The 23,466-nt window shown below is 43.5% G+C and overlaps 1 protein-coding gene across 2 annotated transcripts in view; it reads left to right on the forward strand.

The window, feature by feature from the left end:
* Window positions 1–2,964: 2,964 nt before the first annotated feature.
* Window positions 2,965–23,466, forward strand: part of SMIM3 (small integral membrane protein 3) — a 30,733-nt gene continuing 10,231 nt past the window's right edge. The window contains exons 1-2 of one of the 2 annotated variants that reach the window (XM_053377039.1): window positions 2,965–3,362; window positions 16,351–18,424. In XM_053377039.1, coding sequence (XP_053233014.1) covers window positions 2,972–3,362; window positions 16,351–16,553 — 594 coding nt within the window. In that variant the 5' untranslated portion in view covers window positions 2,965–2,971 and the 3' untranslated portion in view covers window positions 16,554–18,424. Of the gene's footprint in view, window positions 3,363–16,350; window positions 18,425–23,466 lie in introns of those variants that run through there. The other variant, XM_053377040.1, reaches the window with a different exon arrangement.

The following is a 23,466-nucleotide window of genomic DNA, read 5'->3' on the forward strand; positions in this document are numbered from 1 at the left end:
CTCTACGTGGGGCTACCTTTGAAGGTGACTCGGAAACTACAACTAATCCAGAATGCGGCAGCTAGACTGGTGACTGGGGGCGGCCGCCGAGACCATATAACACCGGTCTTGAAAGACCTACATTGGCTCCCAGTACGTTTCCGAGCACAATTCAAAGTGCTGGTGTTGACCTTTAAAGCCCTAAACGGCCTCGGCCCAGTATACCTGAAGGAGCGTCTCCACCCCCATCGTTCTGCCCGGATGCTGAGGTCCAGCGCCGAGGGCCTTCTGGCGGTTCCCTCATTGCGAGAAGCAAAGCTACAGGGAACCAGGCAGAGGGCCTTCTCGGTAGTGGCGCCTGCCCTGTGGAACGCCCTCCCATCAGATGTCAAAGCGATAAATAACTACCTGACATTCAGAAGGCATCTTAAGGCAGCCCTGTTCAGGGAAGTTTTTAATCTGTGATATTTTAGTGTATTTTTGGTTTCTATGGAAGCCGCCCAGAGTGGCTGGGGAAACCCAGCCAGATGGGCGGGGTACAAATAATAAATTATTATTATTATAATGTTACCACCAATCAAAGTTTTGAGCACTTTTGTTTTGAGCACTTGAACTTGTGATGGCTCTCTTCTATTTTCAATGGTCATCATATTTAAGCTATGTTCTAAAGAGGGATGATGTCTACACCAGACAAGACCTAAATTGTGAGGTCCTTCCCTTAGCCACTAGAAGGCATAGAAGAAGATTTTTTAAATGGTTGAAATGGTTGAAATAAGACAACTATCAAGACAAAGAACACTCCTTCTGAAAGGGTGTGATGTACCTTGGAGCATTTAACAAAGCTCTTATCCCTGTCTGTACCATGGCACCTTCTGGGGTCAACAGGGAGACCAGTTTAGCTAAATGTTCCACCTTTTTCACTAGGATTAAACCCACAACAGAATAGCCCAATGAATCGTTAGCTGCCAGCACATGCAGAATACAGTATCAAAATATAACAAAATATACGTATATTAACAAAATATTAAAAACAGAGCATTGAAGTCAATTAAAATCCAGAAGAAAAGATTGTTTACCCTTTGAACATGCCCTGGCTGTTCTAGGCAAATAGCTTCTCTTATGTGCTACCTTCCTTGTGGATTAAAAGTGTGAACTTCATGGAGCTTCACTTGCTGAAGATCCCCAGCACAGGACTTAGCTGAGATGTATAGATGCCTGTGAAATTGACACCGTGGCCTGAAATGCTTCAGGATGTTAGCAGAGGTGAACCAAGGTCCACCCAGGTTGCCCATTCAGGGAGGCAGGAAGGGTGGGGCCTTGAGGTGCAACAAGTTAACAGTCGAATTGCTCATGGAGGAGTGGGCGAGCTTCTGGCAGGGCAGATATAGACATTGGCTCTCAAGCAATGCCCAGATCATTGTGTGGGGTGGGGTCCATAACAACTTTGACAGTGGTAACCCTAAGGATGTGTTAGAAGGCCGCAAAGTGCGTGCGTGCGTGCGATTTAGCTGAAATGGGATGTGTGTGTCTGAGAGTGAGGTTTGTGAATTTCATTAGATTTCATTTCCCTTTCCTATGCTGTTGCCAAGTTCAGGGCTTGCTAACTATTTAGTCCAGGGGTTGTCTGTCAGTCTGGTCTCTACTGCCCACTAGTGGGCGTTTCAGGATTCTAGGTGGGCGGTTGGGGGTTCTATGGCACAAGCTGAATCCTCCTTCAATCAAGCACTGGTGGGTGGTAAGGAAATTTTACCATCAAGAAAGATGCATTAGTAGGCGGTAGGTATAAAAGGTTGACTACCCCTGATTTAGTCACAATTGTATGTTTTGAATAGAGTTTTAGTCTTCATTGGCAATAGAAGAGTCTCAGTATAGTGTTGTGAGTGCACCACTTAGCTCTCAGAAACAGACACCTTAGCGAGCTTCCAGGAAAATATGACTTCCATGACTCACATTACTTCATCCGGCACGTGTATTTTCATAACTCTGACAGTGAAGAGAGAACATAAACAAAAAAACAAAAAACAGCTGTTGATTTCAGAAAACTAAGAGCAAGCTGCAATTCTCTTTTTTATTATTCTTTCATGCACTACAGGGCAAGGTCCTGACATTAACGATTCCAGTGCTGAACCTCAAGTGAAGTCTTGCATATGTTCACATTCTGGGGCCACATTTTATGCAGCTGCTTATCTACATGAATGCCTTTTACTTCCGCATAGGAAAACCACATGTACTCTGTGATACTAAGTAAAAGTGTGGGAAATGTGCATGTTCCATGCAACAGGAAGTTGAGAGAAATGGATCCAATGAAGTAAGCTCTTCCTTAAGAAAACTCACATTACAGCATGTTTCCTGGTCTTTAAGGTGCCACCAAACTCTTTACTATGATGGTGGGTTCTCACCAGGTCTACATGTGTATGTCTGCGTATGTCAGAGTTTTTATTTTGTGTAAAGCAGCTCATATATCACTGTGGCCATGAGTGCACGTTTTCATTGGGTCTAGGGGCTACTCCAGACCCAGAAATCTTTTAAAATTAACATCAGTGGGTTTTTTTCCTTAAAAAATGTTTAGGGGTACTCTCATTTTGACTCAAGAAAATCGCTATTTTATAGTTCAAATCGGGAAAAATAAATACAGTAAATGGACAAAAGTACAAAGATTCTCAAAATGTTTAGGGGTATGCGTCCCCCTGCGTCCCTCCAGAAAAAAGCACCGATTAACATATATATAATATCTCATGCATGATATCATACATGATAATCACCCATCATATATCCATCATAAATAAATGCTTCATTGTTATACAGCCATGTTGGTTTGTTTTTCTTTTTTCTTTGACAAGCTACTTTATACTTAAATATCTCCTCGACATGCTATTTCTGATGAGAAGGTACAGTATACAACTGGATACTACTGGTATATCAATAAAACCTATCAAATCAAACTAAGGTTTTGCACTTCGCATGTGGCCACTAGGTGGCCCTCTCGCCTTTGATGTCGCGGGGGCGGGGCGTAGTAGCGCGGCTGCCCAGCCGAAGCCTGACCTTCCCAGCAGCGCAAACGAGGCGAGCGCGGAGTTCCAGCGCGCGGAGCAAGCGAGAGGGAAACTTTCGCTTTTGTTCGAATTCCCTTTTCCGGGCGTGGGAGGCGGCATCCCGTTGGCCAGAGCAGGGTCTTCGGGGTGGAAGTTGTCCGCCGGGCTCGGAGAAAGAGGATCCCACCTGCCGGGTGTGCGTGAACTTACTCCCCACTTTTCTTCGTCCAGTTATTCGGCGGCCGCGGATATTGCGCTCTTTTGGACCAGACGCTCGCAAGCCGAGCAGGCGACTCTCCAGGCGGGGTTTGGAAGCAGCCCGGAGACTCAAGAGCAGCATAAGAAACTCCTGTAAGTCCTCTTTGTAGCGATGAGCAGCGACTTGTCCGTGATTTTTACTCTCGAGAGAGGCGAGTGCCACGATTTCTTTCGCTTGCTTGCTTTATTCGTGCGCTTTCATATTCCTCCAGCACCTTCTTCATGTCAGTTTCTCTTCACTTCCTTTCCCGTTTGCATTTAGCATTGCTCCGATTTTTGTTTGCTTGCAGTTTGCCTTGGAGATCAGTAATAGTTTTAAGTCCCAAGGGAAATTCCACAAGTAGCTCGTCAATAAGAAAGGGCTCTATCCATACCATCTTTGATCTTTCATTTCAGAAAGTAATTGGATTCCCCCCCCCAGGAAAGTGAGTGATCTTGCCCTGCAAGATCAGGTTACTACCCTGCAAGACCCATTTGTAAGTTTCCTTCTACACTGGGGCATTTAAGGTGGTAGCAAACCTTCTCTTATGACTATTTTATTCTGGTGAGCATCGCTTAAGCTAAACCTTTGACACACACGCACACATTTATATATCTGTATATACTGCTCTTTTAGATATGCCTGTGCTGTTTGCTTTATAGTTAGCTTTTCCTGTGGTTTATGATATAAATATGAGATCTTTGAATGTGCATTGCATGTATTCTTGCCTATCATTTTTATAGCAACTATTGTAAAGCTATCACTAACAAAAACTACGAGATGAAACTAAGATGTAAAAGGTTGTGCGGTTTGCTGTTCGTATCCTGGTTTTTGGCAACAGTTCCTCTCTTGTTGGATCCTTATCTCCAGACTGTTTCCGAAAGGCAATTGTTTTCCTTCATTTCCCTATAGCAAAATATGGGAAAAACCCATGGAGTTGGGCACATGCAATGACTAGACATAGTTAATCCACCACATGCATATGCAGAGGGAAGCCAGTACCTATAACAGTGATGCTTACATTAATCACCTGTGATGGCCTATGTACATTATACATTTTGTTGCCCACACAGTGTTGTGTAACCGTCTCCATTCCCAGTAGTGAAATGACGCTAATTCAGTACTTATTCAAAGGAATTGCAGTGAGCTGGAATTCATTGGCATGTCTAATTGCCTTTATCGGTGCTTGAAAAAGACTTGGGAGTGGCTCTCAGGCTACAGAATGTATATGATCTCCCATATGGGTATGCGTTTGATCGTTTCAGATGATATTCTGTTATTTTCATTTTTCACTTTCTCTTGGTTTTCAACCCATTTCTGGTTAGTGCGTTTGCAGTCTTCTCTATGCAGCTGATCAGAAAGGGACAATTGCAAGGAGTGTCACCAGGTTCATCTTTTGATTCAAAGAAATAAACACATTCCTACTCTTGTCTGTTTAATTGTGACAGACGTACCTAAATGCAAAGAAAGTCAAATATAAGGTTGGAAGTAATATGTTGCTTGTATGAATTTCATAACCATACTAACCACAGATGTGCTGTGTCTTTATTTTGTTTTCTTCCTCCCCTCTTTCAGTTTATATCTTCTGGCATGAACAAAAGCTGTGGGGAAGCTTCTTATCTGCAATGTTTTCCACTTTCCAAGTAACCCTTTGAAGTTTTAAAGGAAAGGTTGGATAGGGATGCTTTAGATATATTTAAAAAATCTCTATTAGTTCAGGCGTTTGGAAAAGATCGGGTGTGGTACAGCACAAGATGTTGAACTACTGTTCAACTCCTTTTTCGTTCTTGGATTATCTGTATGACTCTGGACAAGTCCTTTATTTTTCAGCTTCTCTTACCTATCTGTGAAATGGAAATAACAGCAATTCAGCTCACAGGACTGTTGTGACGTTAAGGGCAGGCATGAAATAAAGATGGTAAAGGACATTGTAAATTACCAGCAATACTAACAAATTCCACTGTGTTCTAAATCACTTGTTAGCTTTCTGCCACACAGCCTATCATATTCAGTGTGCCAGTTTGCCATCATTTAGATGTCCGCACCCTTAACTGTTGTACCATTTGTATCCTGATCAGTAGTGTTTGGGCACTGACTTAGCATTGGATATTCCGCTGTTTCTCTTGTGCTGCCTTTGAGAGACATTTGGCTGGTTTAGACAATTCTCGAAGAAGCTGTCCACCACAAGGCATGTTTCCTCCTCCATCTCTAGCCATCCATACTGAAATGGCCTGTCCAGATGTGAATGAGCACATGTCAAATCCTACACACATGTAGGGGAAATTGACACGTCTGGTTCCCAAATAAAACCCAGAAATCAACTGCACGCTTTTAGACCTTTACATGTAATATTATTACTATTTATTGCATTTAGGTTTTCTTTTCTTTTTAATTGCCGAACAACAACTGAAATCAGTTAACAAGCAGAAAGCGAAATACAATAAACACAAACTTCCTAAAGTGTTTATAGTATTATGCAATAATACTATAAAACAATCCTACCACACGCTGCTAAAGTGCAGAATGCAAAATAGATGCATATTTGGATGGGTCTCGCTTGCAGGGATGACAGGAGGCAGTGGAGATGGTGAGGCAGGTCAGCCCAAAGCAGCATCCCTTGCTTTGGAATTCTGGGGCTGAAGGAATTCCAGGTGAAGGCAGACAAGTGAAAGTGACATAAATGCAGATTATCTGGCCTGGAACCTTCAGTCTCTGCCTCACAAATGGGAATTGCTCCTACCTCCTCCCTTACTGATGATTTGAAGGCTGCCTGCTTTCCTAGGTTCTTAACGTCCTCAGTTACAGTGCTTGTATATTTTGATTTTATTCTGTGAACTGCCCTGCAGGTATAGGGCGGTATATAAATTCAATAAATGATAACAATAATCTGTTCATTATATAAAGTGATGGGGCCCCTTTACACTCTCTCTCTCTCTCTCTCTCTCTCTCTCTCTCTCTCTCTCTGCTCTACTTCAGGCACCTAGCCAGAAGCCTTGTGGTAAGGGGCGGGAATCACTTACAGAACTGCAAGATCATAAATACAGGTATCTGTCTATGTTGGAAGGGATTTAATTGCATTGCTTCTTAATGAGCAATTGGATAGGATGCTGCCTGAAGCCTTCCCCACCCCCTCCTTATATCTCCAGTCTTAAAAAGGGCCAGAGTATTTTTAAAAATAAAAGCTGAACCTTCAAGGAAGGACTGATCATGTTTCTGAAAAGGGACCTCCCATTAAGAGGCAGCTTCAGGCGACAGATTTGGCGTGGCATTATTAGACTACTGTATGTCCATTTTGTTTTTTAGTATTATTTTGTGGCGTGCTAAGAGCACTAATTTTATTTTTATACCTGGCCACCAAAATAATCTCAGACTGGCTTCCTCTGCTCTCAGATAAGATGCTTCCTGATTTTCATGCCTCTGCTTTGATTAGACTTCTCCCTTCTGATTTGTTTCCACTTTCTTTGGAAAGCAAGAGATTTTCCAATCAAATTAGGACTGACTCTTAACCAGTCAAGCAAGCTATGTGCTTTAATAACACGCCTTCCACTCCTGTTGAATTTGAAATAGATAGTAGTAGTTTTCTGCAGACAGGCAGTTTCTATCCAAGAAAGATACTTGTTAAATAAATAAACAATTAACATTTAAGTATTGTATAGCTTACATAGGACAGAGTTTTTGTCAATTATGTTGCGTTTCTAAGGAACTGCATGACAGGAATGCCATTCCCCCCATTGTTTTTGGCAGTGTCAGGTTATTAATTGGAAACATCTATACAGTGGTACCTCAGGTTAAGAACTTAATTCGTTCCGGAGGTCCGTTCTTAACCTGAGACTGTTCTTAACTTGAAGCACCACTTTAGCTAATGGGGCCTCCTGCTGCTGCTGCACCACCGGAGCACAATTTCTGTTCTCATCCTGAAGCAAAGTTCTTAACCTGAGATACTATTTCTGGGTTAGCGGAGTCTGTAACCTGAAGCGTATGTAACCTGAGTTACCACTGTACTACACTAGAGGTAGGGAACAGCGTTAGAAACTCAGATATAGAAGCTAGGAGCCAAATGACTCCTTAAACCAGGGTTACAGTCGCCAAAACGGAATGTCTAGGTGCCATTTTGTGGCCAGATGTCTTGGAAGTCATATTTCCCAATACGACGTTTTGGTTCCTGAAATTCCTTCTGATTGTGCAGATAAAATATCACGAATAGAATTCTACAGGAAGCTGTTGCTAGTGTGTGAAAACAGTCAAGATCCCAGGATCCCCAGGCATGCACCTCCAGATGGTGGAGACGTCAGGCACCATCCTGGTGCCTGGGCATCTTCATGTGGTTGCAAGTAGGTGATAGCCAGGTGCAAAATGCACATGGGGAATTTTGAACATTGGTAGTGAACCTGTGGCCCTCTGGATGTTGCTAGATTATGAAACCCATCTTCTTTTGCAACTGGCTGTTAACCAGAAAGTTGGTGGTTCAAGCCCACCCAGAGATGACTGTGGGCAGGATTCCTGCATTGTAGGGAGTTGGACGAGATGACTCTCGATGTCCCTTCCAACTCTACATCTCTGTGATTCTTACAATGCTGGCCGGAGCGGATGGGAATTGGGATCCTGCAACATCTAGAGGGCCATGGGCTCCCCCCCATTCTACACCTTAGTCTTCACCAGGTGCCCAGCTGTGTATAAATTAAGGCATGGAGTGGGAGATGGCCGTCCCATTGCTGACTTCCATATGTTCCAAGATCTCCATATGCACCATCAATACCTGGTACATGGATCACACGTATGGGAACCTATGCATGTTGTTGCAGGGTATGTGCCTTGGGTTTATGCAAATGGAGACCTGGAAAGATTGGAAGCTGGGGCAGAACTTGTAGAATGGACCCCAATGTGTTGGTTTCCACACACGTAAATATCCCGAGTGGCCCTTATAAGCAATCCAACAGGTCTGTGTGTGCCAAGGGCAGCTGCTTAATCTGTGTTGATAGCATTGCTATAGTTATTTAACGTTTTATTTAAATATCTGCCCAGGAACAAACTTTTGAATCTTTTATCTGCCCTATCCTCTGTGCCCTGAACTGACACCCATTCACTGTTATCATTTAAGAGCAATAAGGTTGCATTGCTCTGTTCCACTGCGCACAGTTTCAGCCAAGTGTTGACTTTTGCCTTTTGTTTCCGTTCCTGTATAATGCCATACCTTATGGATAATAGAGTTTCGTGTTTATTTGAAAGTAGCAAAGGGCTGACACATGCAACAGAATGAGGTGATGGTTGTACACTGTGGCATTTGCTCCCACAAGATGACCAACTTGGACGGCTTTAAAAGAGGATTAGGCAGATTCATGGAGCCGAAAGCAATCAATGGCTACTAGCAACTCTAGGCTCTCCTGTCAAAGGCAGGATGCCTCTGAATCTGCTGGGAATCACCAGAGAAGAGAGTGCTGTTCCATCCATTTGCCATAGGATGCTGAACTAGATGGGCCTGATCCAGCAGGACTCTTCTTATGCTTTTACCCAGGTACCAATTACCAGCAGGCCCAGCTTTGGGGGAGCTCTGCTGCCCCTAATGGCTGCCTGGACTTTTGTATTTCTGGTTATGAGTTTAGGGTTGTTCCATTGTAGCCTATTAAGACAGTTGGGTTGGAGTTACTGAACCCTGTGCCCTGCTAAATTAAATGCATCAAGTATTGTTTGATACAATATGATAAACACCTGGTATGTGGGTGAGCACCTTGTTGGTCACCCTCCCAACAAGAATTAAAACTTTTCAGGTGAACTCGAAGAACAACCCCAGCTCCTGATGTGCTGGAGTCACTTAGGAACTAGCAAGGGATTTCCTTTGGAGGGGCAGGAATGTGGAGGCAGTAGCCACTGTACAACCAGATGGGGTGGTCACTTCTGGCTGGGAGGGCTGTAATGTTAGGGTAGACATAGATTTAGATGAATTTACCCCAGAAGTAGGGTGGCCAGGTAAACTGGGAAGGGCCTGCAGAAAGTAGTAACAAGAGCAACAGGCCCATCGAATCATAGAGTTGGAAGGGACCCCAAGGTTTATATATTCCAAGCTCCTGCAATGCAGGAATCTCAGCTAAAGCATCCATGACAGATGGCCATCCAACCTCTGCTTAGAAACCTCCAAGGAAGGAGAGTCCACCACCTCCCGAGGGAGACTGTTCCATGTTTATAGTCTTTGCATTTGAACACCCAGCAGGATGCGTTCACAATTTGAGGGAGAAATGGTTTCCATAAATCCTCAGCTCAGCAAGAATGACCATTAAAACCGGCAATGAAGAATCTCTTAAAATTTGAGTAACCTGCTCTTGGATCTTCTCCAAGCTCCACCAAACTCTCTCATTTCATTAAACACCAGGATTCAGAGCACAGTGCCTGTTGGGTCCCCACCCCCCTTTTGTCTGTCGGCAAGCTGGTTTAAATGCGGAGCCCCCTGCGCTGCGTGATAGTAATAAATAGGTTTGTGGGTTTCTTACAAACAGCCTGTGTTTTAACAAGTAATCCCTTGAAGGCATTAAGATGGGTGTAGCCTGGCCTTTGAATTTCCACAGGTTTTGACGTCATGTTATCTTTCTGATCTGGAGCGCTTAAGAGAATTGGCACAGTGACTCCAGCTTAACCTGTTCTTGCTGATGTCAAAGTGGCAACAAGCGTCACCAAACTTCGGGGATAAATTACAAAAATGGTACAGCCAATATGATGTCAGGCTGCTCGGTCGGAGCCGCTTGCGCATTGTACACAATCCCATAGTCATCGCATAACAAGTTGCACAGTTGCGTAAGCTTTTTCTTCATATGACATTTTTATCACACCCTGTCACTCAGATCAGCACAGCACTGGGGCCTCACAACAACCCTTTGAGGTAGGTTAAAGTGAGAGGGAATGACGTGCCCAAGAGAGGCAAGTAAGTAAGCAAGGATTACTTATGCTTCTTATACTGAAACCTAGGTCCCTTACATGGTGGCACGATGCCCGCAGACAGCCCCTTCGCCAGCTGCCTCTTCCGGTTTTCTGTTTTGTTTAATTTGTACTGTGCTGGCTGAAAAGCAATGTGCAGGCACCTAGCAAGTCTACCTTCTTCCCTCGCATTTCCTAGAAATGCCTCTGAGCCACACATGGAACCCTTCATCGGAATGGAAAGGAAGAAGAAGAGGCAAAGAGAGTTGTAGTCCTTCACTTCGAACCTCCTGCTCATACTCATACACATGATGTGTGGTACTGTCTCATTTCCATGACAACAAGCATAAGAGGAAGTTAAACTGAGAAACAGGGACTCCTCCTGTGAACTTAATGGCTAAGCAGGGCTTGGTACCCAGGTCTCCTGGATCCATGCCCAACACGTTGCTCCAAAGGTTGGTGGGAGCTTTAGTGTAACAACATATGGAGGACCAGATGTTCCTCATCCCTGTTCTACTCATGGTACGATCATGGCTGTCAGAAAGCTGTGTTTGAAGTCGATTGCTTTTGTATTGAATTAATGGGACTCGCCGGCTTTAAATCTCAAGTATTCCAGCATCCCAGTTTAGTTCTGTGTGTGACATGAATGTGGACATGAAGTCCAAGCAAAACTAATAAGATTACTGAGGCTGCTTACGACATGAGGAAGCGTCCAGGGATCAGAGCCTGGAGCCACAAAACGTTTGTCAGTGTAGGAAATAACTGAGTTTCACTCGGAGCAAATCAACAGCTTAGATTACTGCTTGCCAGGAAGTTCATTCCAAATAACGACAGCACTAATGCACTTCTCTGTAAACGGAGCACGGAGCACACATTTTCCTGTGCTGTGCGTAGGCTCTGCCTCACACACACACTCATAGAAGGAAGGTCTTCCATTTCAGCAGAAGCTTGCCAGAAAATTCCTCCACTGAAACACGCCTCAGCCTGCCTGTGACATAGGAGAGTCTTATTCCACATAAGACTCTGACATGGAAACCCACAAAATAGCATTGCGGTGAAACTTGAATCCCAAATTAAACTAGCACTCCCAACCAGCCTGCATTCCCAGGAATCCTGCTCATGAATTATATTCCTGACAGAGTCACTTTGGTTATCTTTCCTAAATTTTGAACCATGATTTTTGGTTAACATTTTATTGTTCAGTTTATTGACATCTTTAGTCAATGGAGTGTCCTGTTAGGCTGCAACTAAGAGATCTACAGAACCAAGAGTAGACCCAGGGGACGGGAATTGCACTAAGTCCAGGCACTAAGTCCAGGGCTTGCACAGCCTCTCCTGATTCAAGAGTTGCAGAGAAACATCAACATATGATGACACCTCCATTTCCCATTCGTAGCAGACATTTTCATAGCACGTATTTACAGTTGAGTTCCACAGTTGGTTCTTATTGAGATGATTGGTTACCAGAGCAGAGGTTAGCATTTTTCATACTTCGTCAGTAGTTCTGAATTAGGATAGTCCTAGGACAAAATTCCCTGTGAAAACTTGTGGCAAATAGGTCTGCTGAAACAACAATTGCACGTCCTTTTCTTCTTGCATACATGATAGCAGTTTCGTTCCACTAAGGCTTATCCTAAAGTAGACATTTTCTCTGTATTTTTATAACTTACTTTGCCAGGAAGGGGACGAGCTGCTTTTTTGACCTAGGGCATTAAACAGCAGTTGGAGTCCAACAAAATCTGGAAGGCCACAGGATTCCTATCCCTGGTTACATTTATTTATAACCTGCCTTTCAGGATACAAATCTTCCCAAAGTGGCTCACAACTAACTACATATTTTAAAAACACAATAAACAACATGTTAAAAAGTTACCAGGATCTTTCCCACAGGGCAGCTGATGGTAGATCACCCTAGGCTGGGTGGAGGGAGGTAGTCTAAGGCGGTCTTCTTAGGAAATACTGTGTTTTGATGTGTTTCCCCCAAAGCACTTTTGATCTGAATTGAGAAACAGAATGATGTGGCTGTGTTTTGAGCTGATAATGTTTACACAGCCTTAGTCTGGATTCGACCCATTGACAGAATCAGATGTTGAGCCTCTTGTTGAGAAAGAATGGACTGGTTTGCTTTGTAGGCTGATGGTGACTGGAAAGGCAGGCAAGCAAGCAAGCAAGCAAATAAATAAATAAATAAATGTTAACAGGATCAAAAGATCAGGGTGGGAAACAGCAACATATCCAGCTGGCAGGAGTTTGCGCACTGTTTGGTGTCATCAGTTGCTTCATTCGTGTAAAGAAACGGATTTCGTGACTCAGGAAACCATGATTAAGTACAGGTGAGATGCCTCGAGGCTGCTGAATCAGACACGAAATCTGCGTCAACGCCTACTGTAGTTAAAATATACACACAGGCAGCCCGTGTGACTGGAGATTTGACAAGGATTTTTTCACTCCATCACTAATTTTATTTGCCCAGGCAAAATCTTCCCTGGAGACTGGACAGATGAGAGGCAGGGTCCCATGGGCTTAGAAGCTGCAAGCTTCCTACCAGAGCCAGTTTTGCCATTGGGCAAAGTAAGGTCTCAGGCAGCATATATCCTCCTGAGCTCCCTGACCAAACTGTTCTGTTCAAGAAGAGAACTGTGTGTCACACACTTTGCTATCCACGTTTATATCTATCCTGCTGACCTCCCTCAGGGGCAGGGCAGTGCCCCTTTGCTAGTACCGAAGTAGGAGGCACTATGAATGGGGCTTCATACATAGACACACTCCGGCAGTTCATGGGACACCAGTTGGATTCGTCCAGGAGAAGAGAGGGCGAGGGGGAGTGCTGCAGCAATTTATTAGCCTGGGATGTCCAATGTTTCTCATTAAGGTAGATAGTATTGTACAGATACAGGTCTGTATGTTGAGGTTAAGGTGATGGAATTCAGGGCTATAACTCTTTTTGGTTGAGGGGCTGAGAACTTTAGAACTTAGGAACTTGAAATATGGGTCCCCTCAACAAAAATTTAAAATTCGGCTTTGTAATTCGGAATTTATGTGATGTGATTTGATTTGATTGGTCGGTTAATAATTTTTTTTTTTTTAAAAAGAGAACTTTAGATGCTTGCGTTTGGAGAGGAAAAGGGCCTTGCACAGGTCCTGTTCTGATCATTTGAACCGAGAAATGGGGACCCTGTGGGCATCAGGGAAATCCTCTGCAGGCACATGTGTGCCCCATGGGTGCCACCCTGGCAACCTCTGCCCTATGTTATGTTTCCCCACCTTCCTCTTCTTGCAGGTGCATACACACATCTGTGCAGTTACCAAAAAAGGTAGTGGGAAATGTTTTTGGAGGGCAATTGCTTCTTCTTGAATCATCCCTGCTAGATTAAAAAAGCAAACAGGTGTCAGCTTGCCTGAAGTTGGACAGCAAACTGATCAGAATGGTTCTTTGCAGATACAGTGGTGCCTCGCAAGACAAAATTAATTCATTCCGTGAGTTTTGTCGTCTTGCGATTTTTTTCGTCTTGCGAAGCACGGTGTCGGGAAAGTTTTGGAAAAGCTTCAAAAACCTCAAAAAGCTTTAAAAACCTCAAAAAAGGCTACCACACCGCGTTCTATGAGTTGCTCCTCGAAGTCAAGTCGCAACTGTATTAACGGTGTTAAGAAAAAGGAAACAAACTTGCAAGACATTTCCGTCTTGCGAAGCAAGCCCATAGGGAAAATCATCTTGCGAAGCAGCTCAAAAAACAAAAACCCTTTCGTCTAGTGAGTTTTTTGTCTTGCGAGGCATTCATCTTGCGAGGTACCACTGTACTCAGTGCCCCTATGACTGCAGCCTAATCCAGCAAAGCATATTCTGCTGTGGCAATGTGCTGCTGAGAGAGGAGAGACTCTGGCTACTTACAACTGATTGGTTGGGAGCCAAATTGCTTGCTTTTGAGCTGACTCATTACAGAACTTATTACACACACACACACACACACACACACACACACACACACACACAAACTGTGCATATCTATCTAATCTTATCTAATCTTTAAGTCATCCATTGGGGTTGGTAGGAACTTGTACAAGGAGGCAAAGAACCAGGGGACACCCCCCCCCAATAGCAGAGGACAACATAGCAATTAGGTAGCTCACACACAACTGAACAATTCCTCTCCCTCCCCTGCCCCCCACTGTTCCATTTTTAAGGCACATTTTCACATTCAGATGGCATAAATGATGTACTGTGTATCATTTTTTTGAGCATACAAAAGGCCTGCCAGTTTGCAGAGAATCTGTGATGTTGCTTGAGAAGATTTATACGCTGATATCCTGCAGCACTTCCGGGGTTTTTAATGGGTACAATTCTTAGGCCAGGTAGAGAGCTCTAGAGGGCCACATCTGGCCTGTAGATCTGATGTTCCCCATCCTTGTTTTGAAATAATCGGTATCTGGCACCCTTCCAGGCTAATTAAACTTTGGCTCTCCTGCATTAAGTCAACATGTTTCTATCTCACTGGGGGACAGAATAGCAGAGTTGTTCATTTTTTCCATCAGATTATACAATAGCGGTGCAGTTAAAATAATGACATGTAATGAATACTAATGAAGAGCCAGCATTTTACGATGCTTTTTTATTGGAGGGTATCAGAGTACATGGTTTTCCTTTTACAGCTCCCTTCCCTCCTCAAGATACCTTATTAAACAGAACATTTCCTCACCATGCGGCTTAAGAAGTATGAACAGCAGCCCACACTCACCCTGAGAACTGCCTCCCTTCTGTGCCACCATGCACAGTTTCACATTTTGATGTTATGAGCATGTGGCGCGGTTGCACAGCAGTGTTTTGCAACAAAGCCCTCGTTTTGTTTCTGTGACATTTTGTGGAAATGCAGTCCTCTGAAATAAATAACATTCATTGTATTCTTTGATGCGCAATTGGATCAATTGTTAATTTAGCACATGCGCCAAATTATGCTCTGGCTTTGTGACCTGCTCCAGACCCTCTTTCCATTGAGTAGGAATTCAGACTTAGAAGTCCTATATCTGGGTGGGATTCAGCTAATGAATCCCTTTGACAGAAGCCTGTGCAAGGCTGGTGGCGGTCAGGAGAATCCCCAGAACAGCGCATGGAAGAAGGTGGATGGGTGGGTGCGACTGTTCCATCTAGCAACCTGAAATGTTTGCACTGACGGAACATTCAACATACTACAACATTGAATTCCAATATACTAGTCACTACAGCAAACTAGCTGAGAAAGCCACAACACATGAAATAACATTAAATGACATCTATTTCTGTGTAGTGCCTGGATGGCAGGCAGGCATAGAAGTGATCCATCCCATCTGATCCCACGCAGCAGTGTTGGCACAGACCAAATCCTTATGTCCTTAAGGCTGCAATCATATGCTTATTTATGTGCCAGAGAGCCCCACTGCATGAAGTGGGGCTTGAGTAAGTATTGTTGCATGCTACCCCAATCTCTGAGATTCCAGAGGCTCCAGGTACTTACCCAGGGTTCATGTTTCCTTTTGGAAATGGGACACAGCAGAGACTGTGATGCCTTTATGATATTGTATATGGTTTATTTACACATATATACAACCTGAGTCTATGATGGAGGGGTTCACAGCATTAAAGCCTCAAAAGGGCCTTGTTTCTCCCATAGCTGCAGCAATGGCAGAGATCAACCATTGCTGTGCCTCTCTGGCTTTCCAGCTCGCTTCTTTGCTACTCTGCCACATTATTCTTCCTAACCTCTCTATGCTGTAAACTTTGGTTTTATCTGTTGAGGAATCCTTTGATTCTTTGTCCTCTTAATGGTCCATCACCCAGGTGATCACTTCAACACAGGAAGCTAGCCAGGTTTAATTAGCTCTGATTAGATTTTAATACTTGCTGGACCTGGGGATTAGAGAGGTCTGGCACCCATCTTAGCACCCCAAGCATTGATTAAATTCTAACACTTACTGGATCTAGGGATTAGGGCTGTTTGGAACCCACAAACTCATAACAATATGTATAGATAGAAGCGCCCTGCATGTCTTCTTCTGGACCGAATGAAGTGCAGATAAGTCTTCTAACTTACATAAATTTCAAGCAGCCTATCCAATCTCTGTTATTTCAACTCTGGAGATAGGGCAAGGTTTTGTGCTTGTCACCTGTGAGGATTGCATTTGCTCTGTGTCCTGTTTTATTGATACCTTTCTTCTTCTTTGCTTTAGGGAGGAACAGGAAGAGCATGGATGTTTTGGGAGACATAGAGCCCACACAGTTTCCCCTTCCAAAGCACATCTTGGAAGTGTGGGTCATTGTCCTGATCATCCTGGTCACCATCGTTGTCATGACATCCCTGCTCTTGTGCCCGGCGACAGCAGTGATCATTTACAGAGTCCGGACACACCCGATACACAATGGAGCCGTGTGAAACTTGCTTCCATGTCACTATGTTTGGCTTTGCTTTTGAGAAACACGAGATAAAAAAGGATTACAGGGAAACTGTCAGTTTATCAGGCTTTCTCTGACACCAGGCCAGGCTCTGAGGAGACAATGGAGGCATGCCAACAAGAATATGACAGCAGCACAGAGACTATGATCATGTGATGAGGACGTCACATGTCACCAGAAGTGCCCCAGAAGCCTGGCTGCACAATACAAACTGTGTCCCTAATGCTCCACATCCAGGACTTTATCTCCAGTTATGGAATCAAGTTGGCTGGTTCAGGATTCCAGATGGTTCTTGTTTTGGATTTTTGGTGTGTCCTTTTATTTGAAAAATGGTTCTTCATGTTTACTGGGCAAGCTGTTCCAAAGGAATAAGGAATTGGCAAAAACAGATGTCAGAAAGGAATAATGAAATGTAATCCAAGAAAACCCTTCCATGTAGATTCCAGATGTGGAAACACAACCTGTTTTATCTATCCCATTCAAATTGAGACATAGACATAGACATATTCGGTAAAAACCATGTGGGGGAAAGCTTTCATTGCTCCCAGCTGGAATGTTGGTCATTCTCTCTTCCCTCCAAGATCCCTCTAATCCAAATAGCAGCAGCCGAAAAAGGATTGGGGGGGGGGGAAGAGAGAAATGAGATGTAGGTAGATAAGTGAAGTTATCGTATTTGTGGTATACAGTTACAAAATGATATACTCATCATTAAACATCTATTTTTAAGGAACCTAATAAAATCTAATACAAAAAAAACAGAGGAGGGGAGAATGAGATTTGAACAAAGTAATTTGCTGTCAGGGAACAGTTTAGAATAAGGTTACCAGATTTTTTTCAATGAATCCGGGGACACTTTTCAACTTCAATAGGAATGATAGGATTTTGTCAGGGGACTGGTTTGTAAATCCGGGGACTGTCCCCGTGAAACGGGGATGTCTGGTAACCTTAGTTTAGAATGTGGCAATGAAAAAGTGGAGCAAAAGAGACTTTCTTTTGCTGCTGGGTTTGTGAAACTGTGTGCATCTTGCAGTTCTGTGAATGGGATGGGAGGGCCTTTCCTAGTTGTACTGAAGGAATGGCAACTAGGGGAATAAACTTGTAAAGACTGGGAATCTTTGCAGCTGTGATGCGATACAAGTACCGTATTTTTCGCTCTATAAGACACACCAGACCATAAGATGCACCTAGTTTTTGGAGGAGGAAAACAAGAAAAAAATATTCTGAATCTCAGAAGCCAGAACAAGAGGGATCGCTGTGCAACAAAAGCAGCGATCCCTCTTGCTGTTCTGGCTTCTGAGATAGCTGTGCAGCCTGCATTCGCTCCATAAGACGCACACACATTTCCCCTTACTTTTTAGGAGGGAAAAAGTGAGTCTTATAGAGCAAAAAATACGGTAGTTTGGCTGTTCCATCCATCCCCCTGTTTCACACGCACCCTCAGGCAACTGTCCATTAATGTGTTCCCTTTCTACTAATGAATTTACTAGCCATTTATTTCTGCCTGACAACAGTGAACATATAATTGGCATGAGCATGCAACAATTTATTGTAGTTCCTGCATGATTCATTTCCCTTCTCTCGTGGCTACTGCTGGCCTCTACTGCTGTGTCTTTTCTTGACAGTCATCTGTTCCCTCATACAGCAGAACTGGCAACTCCTAGTCCAAAGAGGGCTTTTGGGCTTTCACTGTCTGCACACCAGGGAAAGGTTCAGCAGCTATTCTTGCTGCTATGTGGTGTTGAAGGAAGACTCAAGATCGGCCAGACCTCTCCCTTCCGCTCAGCCACAAGTGGCACTGCAACATCCTGACAGGCCAGGTGTTAGGAGATGTTGTCTGTTCGTAGTTCAGAGCTGGAAGAAACACTCCATCCTGTGAAAAATGGTTTCAGAGGTTTAAGTAGAATTTGTTTGTGTATTGTACATAAAAGTGGATTCATTTCCATTAATTGTATCAGCAGTAAACTCCTCCTGAAACTGTGATATTGTGGCAAATCCATGTAATAAATGTTTGTTGTTTTATTTTATCGCATCTGTGAACAGTTTATCATGAAACATCTCAAAATGATTTCGCAGTAGAAGCATCAACAGTTAAAAACAACTCATTATTTTTAAAAATAAGGTCTTTCATAGAACCCAACAGACAATGGAAATAGCGCCTCTCTGATGTGCAATGGGAGGGAAATAATAATAATAATAATAATAATAATAATAATAATAATAATAGTGGTAGTAGTAGTAGTTTTATTTGTACCCTGCCCATCTGACTCAGTTGCCCCCACACTGAAGGTCTGGTTCCTATTTCGGTTGAATGAATCTCCTGATGTTATGCAGGAGAGACACTTTCCTGCAGAGCACAGTGTTTGATCAAGTATATAAGGGGTTAGACTGTCTTTTAGGTTGTTTTGTGCACAACTATCATCTCAATATCAGGCATTGTTGACTTAACTGCCTGCTTTTATTCTTGGACTTTCTATACGAGTCTCTTTTCTGCAGTGACTCCTGATCGTTCCTATATGAGCACTCATGAGTGACGCCAATCTCATTGTGCAATCTGGCTGAGCATCCTTGCATCTTATGTATGGTTATTATGGGCTGTCTTAAATGGAAAATTGGTGTTGCTCATTTTCATGTTCTTCCTATTCCCTGCCTCTGGGGTAGCCAACATGAAACCCCTCAGAAGCATGGCTAATGGTCTGGGACGATGGGAGCCAAGAGTCCACAAAATCTGGAGGGCACCACCTTGGCTATTGCTGCCCTACCCCATGCTCTGCAATTCCTCATTTTTCATCCTGGGACACAGGAAAGCTCATCTCTCTCTTTTTTTATAATTTCAATTAGAAATAAATATACACCACTTTCAGCAAAGCAAAACATGAACACCAAAATAGAAAGAGCAATGCAATTTGCAGTCAAAGATAGGAAAGAACATCAACAGGTGAAAATTCATCTCTAATTGTTAGATGACTAGGAATGGGAGTTTACAGTCAAGATCTGCCATTACTGCACACATTCTTCATGTACAGAAATAGCAAAAAGAGTAGCTCAAGGTGCTAAGAACAAAGGTTTTTTAAAATCCCACTGGTTATGTGATGTTTGAGACACATAACCTATACCTTGTTGACAACATATTTTCTTTCTGTAGGGGGTTGGGACAGGATGTGAATTTAATCTCATATCAACCATGGCTCATGTCACTGTCATATGCACATTTTGCCGAATTTTCTCATAAGGTTTGAGTTTGACCTTGACGAAAGCCAAACACACGAGGGCTTTCTTAGGTAATGAAATGAGTCAGATTGCAGCCTGATATAAATCAGAGCCAGAGAAATAGTTTTCTTTGCTTACATCCTGTTTCTTGTAGCTGGGTGGGAAGTGAATAAATTAAATATAGGAAGCTGTCTTAAAATGAACCAGACCATTGATTCACCTAGTTCAGTATTGTCTACACTGGCTCCAGGGTTGCAGATAGGGAATATTGTCAGTCCCAGCTGGAGATGCCTGGGATTGAATCTGGGACCTTCTGTATTCAAAGCAGATGCTCTACTATTGACCCACAGATCTTCTCATACTCTGCACACATTCCAAAGCGGTTTTTGTTGGGAGTTTCACATGTCTGGTGGCTGTTAACCATTACGCTGCAAAGAGCTACCAATCAAAACAAGTAATAGTGGTTTTGACAGTAGTTCTTTGGAGGTATTTAAAGAAGGAAGACCGGGTGTCAGGCTGAATGTGGGCCTACCATGAGCATGTCATGGCACTACAGAAGTGCCGAAATAGTGGATGCAGCTAAATGTCCGAATATGGTAGGAAGGGCTCCTCTGAGTACACCGCCATAGGAGCAAGTGGCTGCTGTCAATGCAAGTTCAGCCCCCTCCCCCCTCCCCCATGCCTATATTGCTTGACATCTAGCGCATCAACAAGCAGCATCTACATGGTTGGTATGAGTCATATCAATCAACCACATTAAACATGTGTTTAACAGTAACCTTTAACCTCACAGATCTCCTGCAAGCAGAACTATCAGAACTATCCATTGTAATACTATACTAAGAATAGTATAGCCTGTGCCCAGTATACCTGAAGGAGTATCTCCACCCCCATCGTTCTGCCCGGACACTGAGGTCCAGCTCCAAGGGCCTTCTGGCAGTTCCCTCACTGCGAGATGTGAGGTTACAGAAAACCAGGCAGAGGGCCTTCTCGGTAGTGGCGCCTGCCCTGTGGAGCGCCCTCCCATCAGATGTCAAGGAAATAAACAACTATCTGACTTTTAGAAGACATCTGAAGGCATGTTTAGGGAAGTTTTTAATGTCTGAAGTTTTATCGTGTTTTTAATATTCTATTGGGAGCCGCCCAGAGTGGCTGGGGAAACCCAGCCAGGTGCTTGGGGTATAAATAATAATAATAATAATAATAATAATAATAATAATAATAATAATTATTATTATTATTGCCCCCTCCGAGTTTATTCCGGAGGAGAGATTTGAAGAGAATCCTTCCTGGTTTGAATCACAGTTTTGTCACTCTCTCAAATTAAACCCATGGAATCTAAATGCCGTTTAATCTTGTATATGGAGGAGCCAAGGACTGTTATACAGAGACTTGAAAGTACCAGTGGAAACAATGTGAAGTACTTTAGTTTCAATTAAGATTAATTGGATGCACTTGGGTCCATTAGTCCTAATTCTTAGGAAACAGCTTTTCTCCAAGGATTTAAAAGGAAGCACAATTAGGATAAAATCTGTTGCTTTGGAAGCAGCCTGACTCAGTGAGCCTTTGGACAAGGAGGCAGAGTACACAGGACAGAATGAGATTCTCAGGGGGGGGAAATATTTACGCAGTTGCTTATAGCCATGACATAGTGCAGAAATACTTGATGGTCTTGAGAGAACAGACCAAAAAAGGGAAGCACACAGATTATTTTACCTGAAAATGTTGTGCTCAGGAAGAATAACCCAGAGAACATGTTGCTTACATGCGTTCATGTTCATTAGTAGCTCGCCTCTTTGTTGGACCCAAGCCAAACTTTGGATACAAAGTCTTGTTATGGAAAAATAAGATGGCATTGGGGGCGGGGTGAGGAGAGGGGTATTTATAGCATGCAATTAGAAAGGGTGCTGCCAGAAGTCAAAGGTTCTTTTAGGATTGGAAGACAATGAACACACGTATGGGTGAAGGCTACACATTCTTTATTAATGCATGCAAATAAAATATAAAGCATAATACTACAACAAGACAACAATGCTGACATTCCCTTCATTTAGTTCCTGGAAACCGCTTGGAGTAGCAATGGATGTGACTCATGCATTGGCCAATGTGCAGCACCTTCTGTAGTCCAGATCTACTCCAAGTTCCAAGAAAGAGGGCTTCCCCACCTCTTTATAAGTCTATTATAAAGTTGCTCTCAGACTTCCGGGTCAGCGCCATCGACGAATGGCGGAGTTCCTTCGACCGGAGGAACGGGCTCCGTGGAAATTGGGTCTTCCCGCTGCGGCGAAGGCGGGGACCCGCTAGAAATCCCAGGCGGAGGAGCCTGGGAACGTGGGGTTCGGCAGAGCACCAAGAGCGCCTCCCCTACTCGCAGGGAAACCCCCTCTTTGGGGCTCCGGAGCGAAGTGGGGTGAGCAGCGCGGTGCAGCGAACCGATTGCTACTTTCACGGAGGGAAGCCGCACAGCCATCGCCGGAGAGCGCTGACTTTTTCCTGATGACAATTGGACTCTAAACAAAGTACCCGTGAGTAAAAACGGAAAATTGGATTAAGAAATTTGTGAATTAGGCTCTGAAGCGGGAAGGTTTAAACAGGAAGTCCGCCTTCCGCTTTTTGTAATCAGACTGAAGCAAAAACCTTGCAATCTAATAGCCTGGAAAGTTGTCTTAAAGATTGAAATTTCCTGCATCTACTACCAAGAAAACCCCCTTGGAAGCAGGAGAAAAGGGGGGGGGATTTGACTGTTTAAGCCTGCAGGAGAGAGAGTAAAGGAATATAAGTTTCCATCATCCCAAACCTGGGAACGGGATGTCAGGACAGAAATCGTTGGAGACGTCCATTGATTAAAAGTGGAGCACTTTGACAGATAGTAAAAAAAAAAGAGAGAGAGAGAGAAACAAACTAACTTCAACGCTGCTTTCTGCATTTCTGCATTTTAAAGAAACAAAGTATTTGAAAATCGAAAGTAATTTTCCTTTGGTGGATACGTTTTTAAAGATGGATACAAATAGAAATTGTGTCCCCTAGAGGGAGCCTGTCAGTTTGCTGTTGCAGTTTATTCGGTGACTTCACAGCTGCGAGATTGAGATCGTGGGACCAGTCGTTTGACCTTGAACGGAAATGTGCTGGGAGGAAGTTTTGGTGTCTGCCCTTGGCAGGACAAATGCATTGCTGGAGCAGTTGCATGAGAAAATGAACTTGATGAATGAAAAGTTGGACTTGATGACTGCTGTAGCCAGTGAATATGATTTAACAGGAAACAAGGAAAAAGAAACTATACAGAGACCAATTCAGGAAACTGGTTCGACAGGGCAAGTCCAAGGGCAGATGAAGACGGAAGAGGTTGCGACTGTACCCCAAGCAACACAAATGGTGAGACCTAAAGTCCTGCAGGAGCAAAAGCCGCTGCTTTGGAAGATTGAACTTGGAGTGTGGCTGGAAGCGTCTGGAGTCAAGGAAGCTCTTAATTCTGGTGGGACTATGAAACAGGTTGACAATTACCTTTTGGATAACCACTTTTTGGATTACAATGACGATGACGGGGAGTGGGACTGCGGGGAATGGGCTAGTTTGATGAAGGAAAATGGAGATTATTACCGGCTGGAATTCCCCGGAGACCCACTCCCCAAGGAGAAAAGAAAGAAACTATGAAAGAAACCAACAAAAGACAAAGAAGAGCGTAAGCA

The sequence above is a fragment of the Podarcis raffonei genome, chromosome 2 (genome assembly GCF_027172205.1).
Source record: "Podarcis raffonei isolate rPodRaf1 chromosome 2, rPodRaf1.pri, whole genome shotgun sequence".
In the NCBI taxonomy this organism is placed as follows: domain Eukaryota; kingdom Metazoa; phylum Chordata; class Lepidosauria; order Squamata; family Lacertidae; genus Podarcis; species Podarcis raffonei.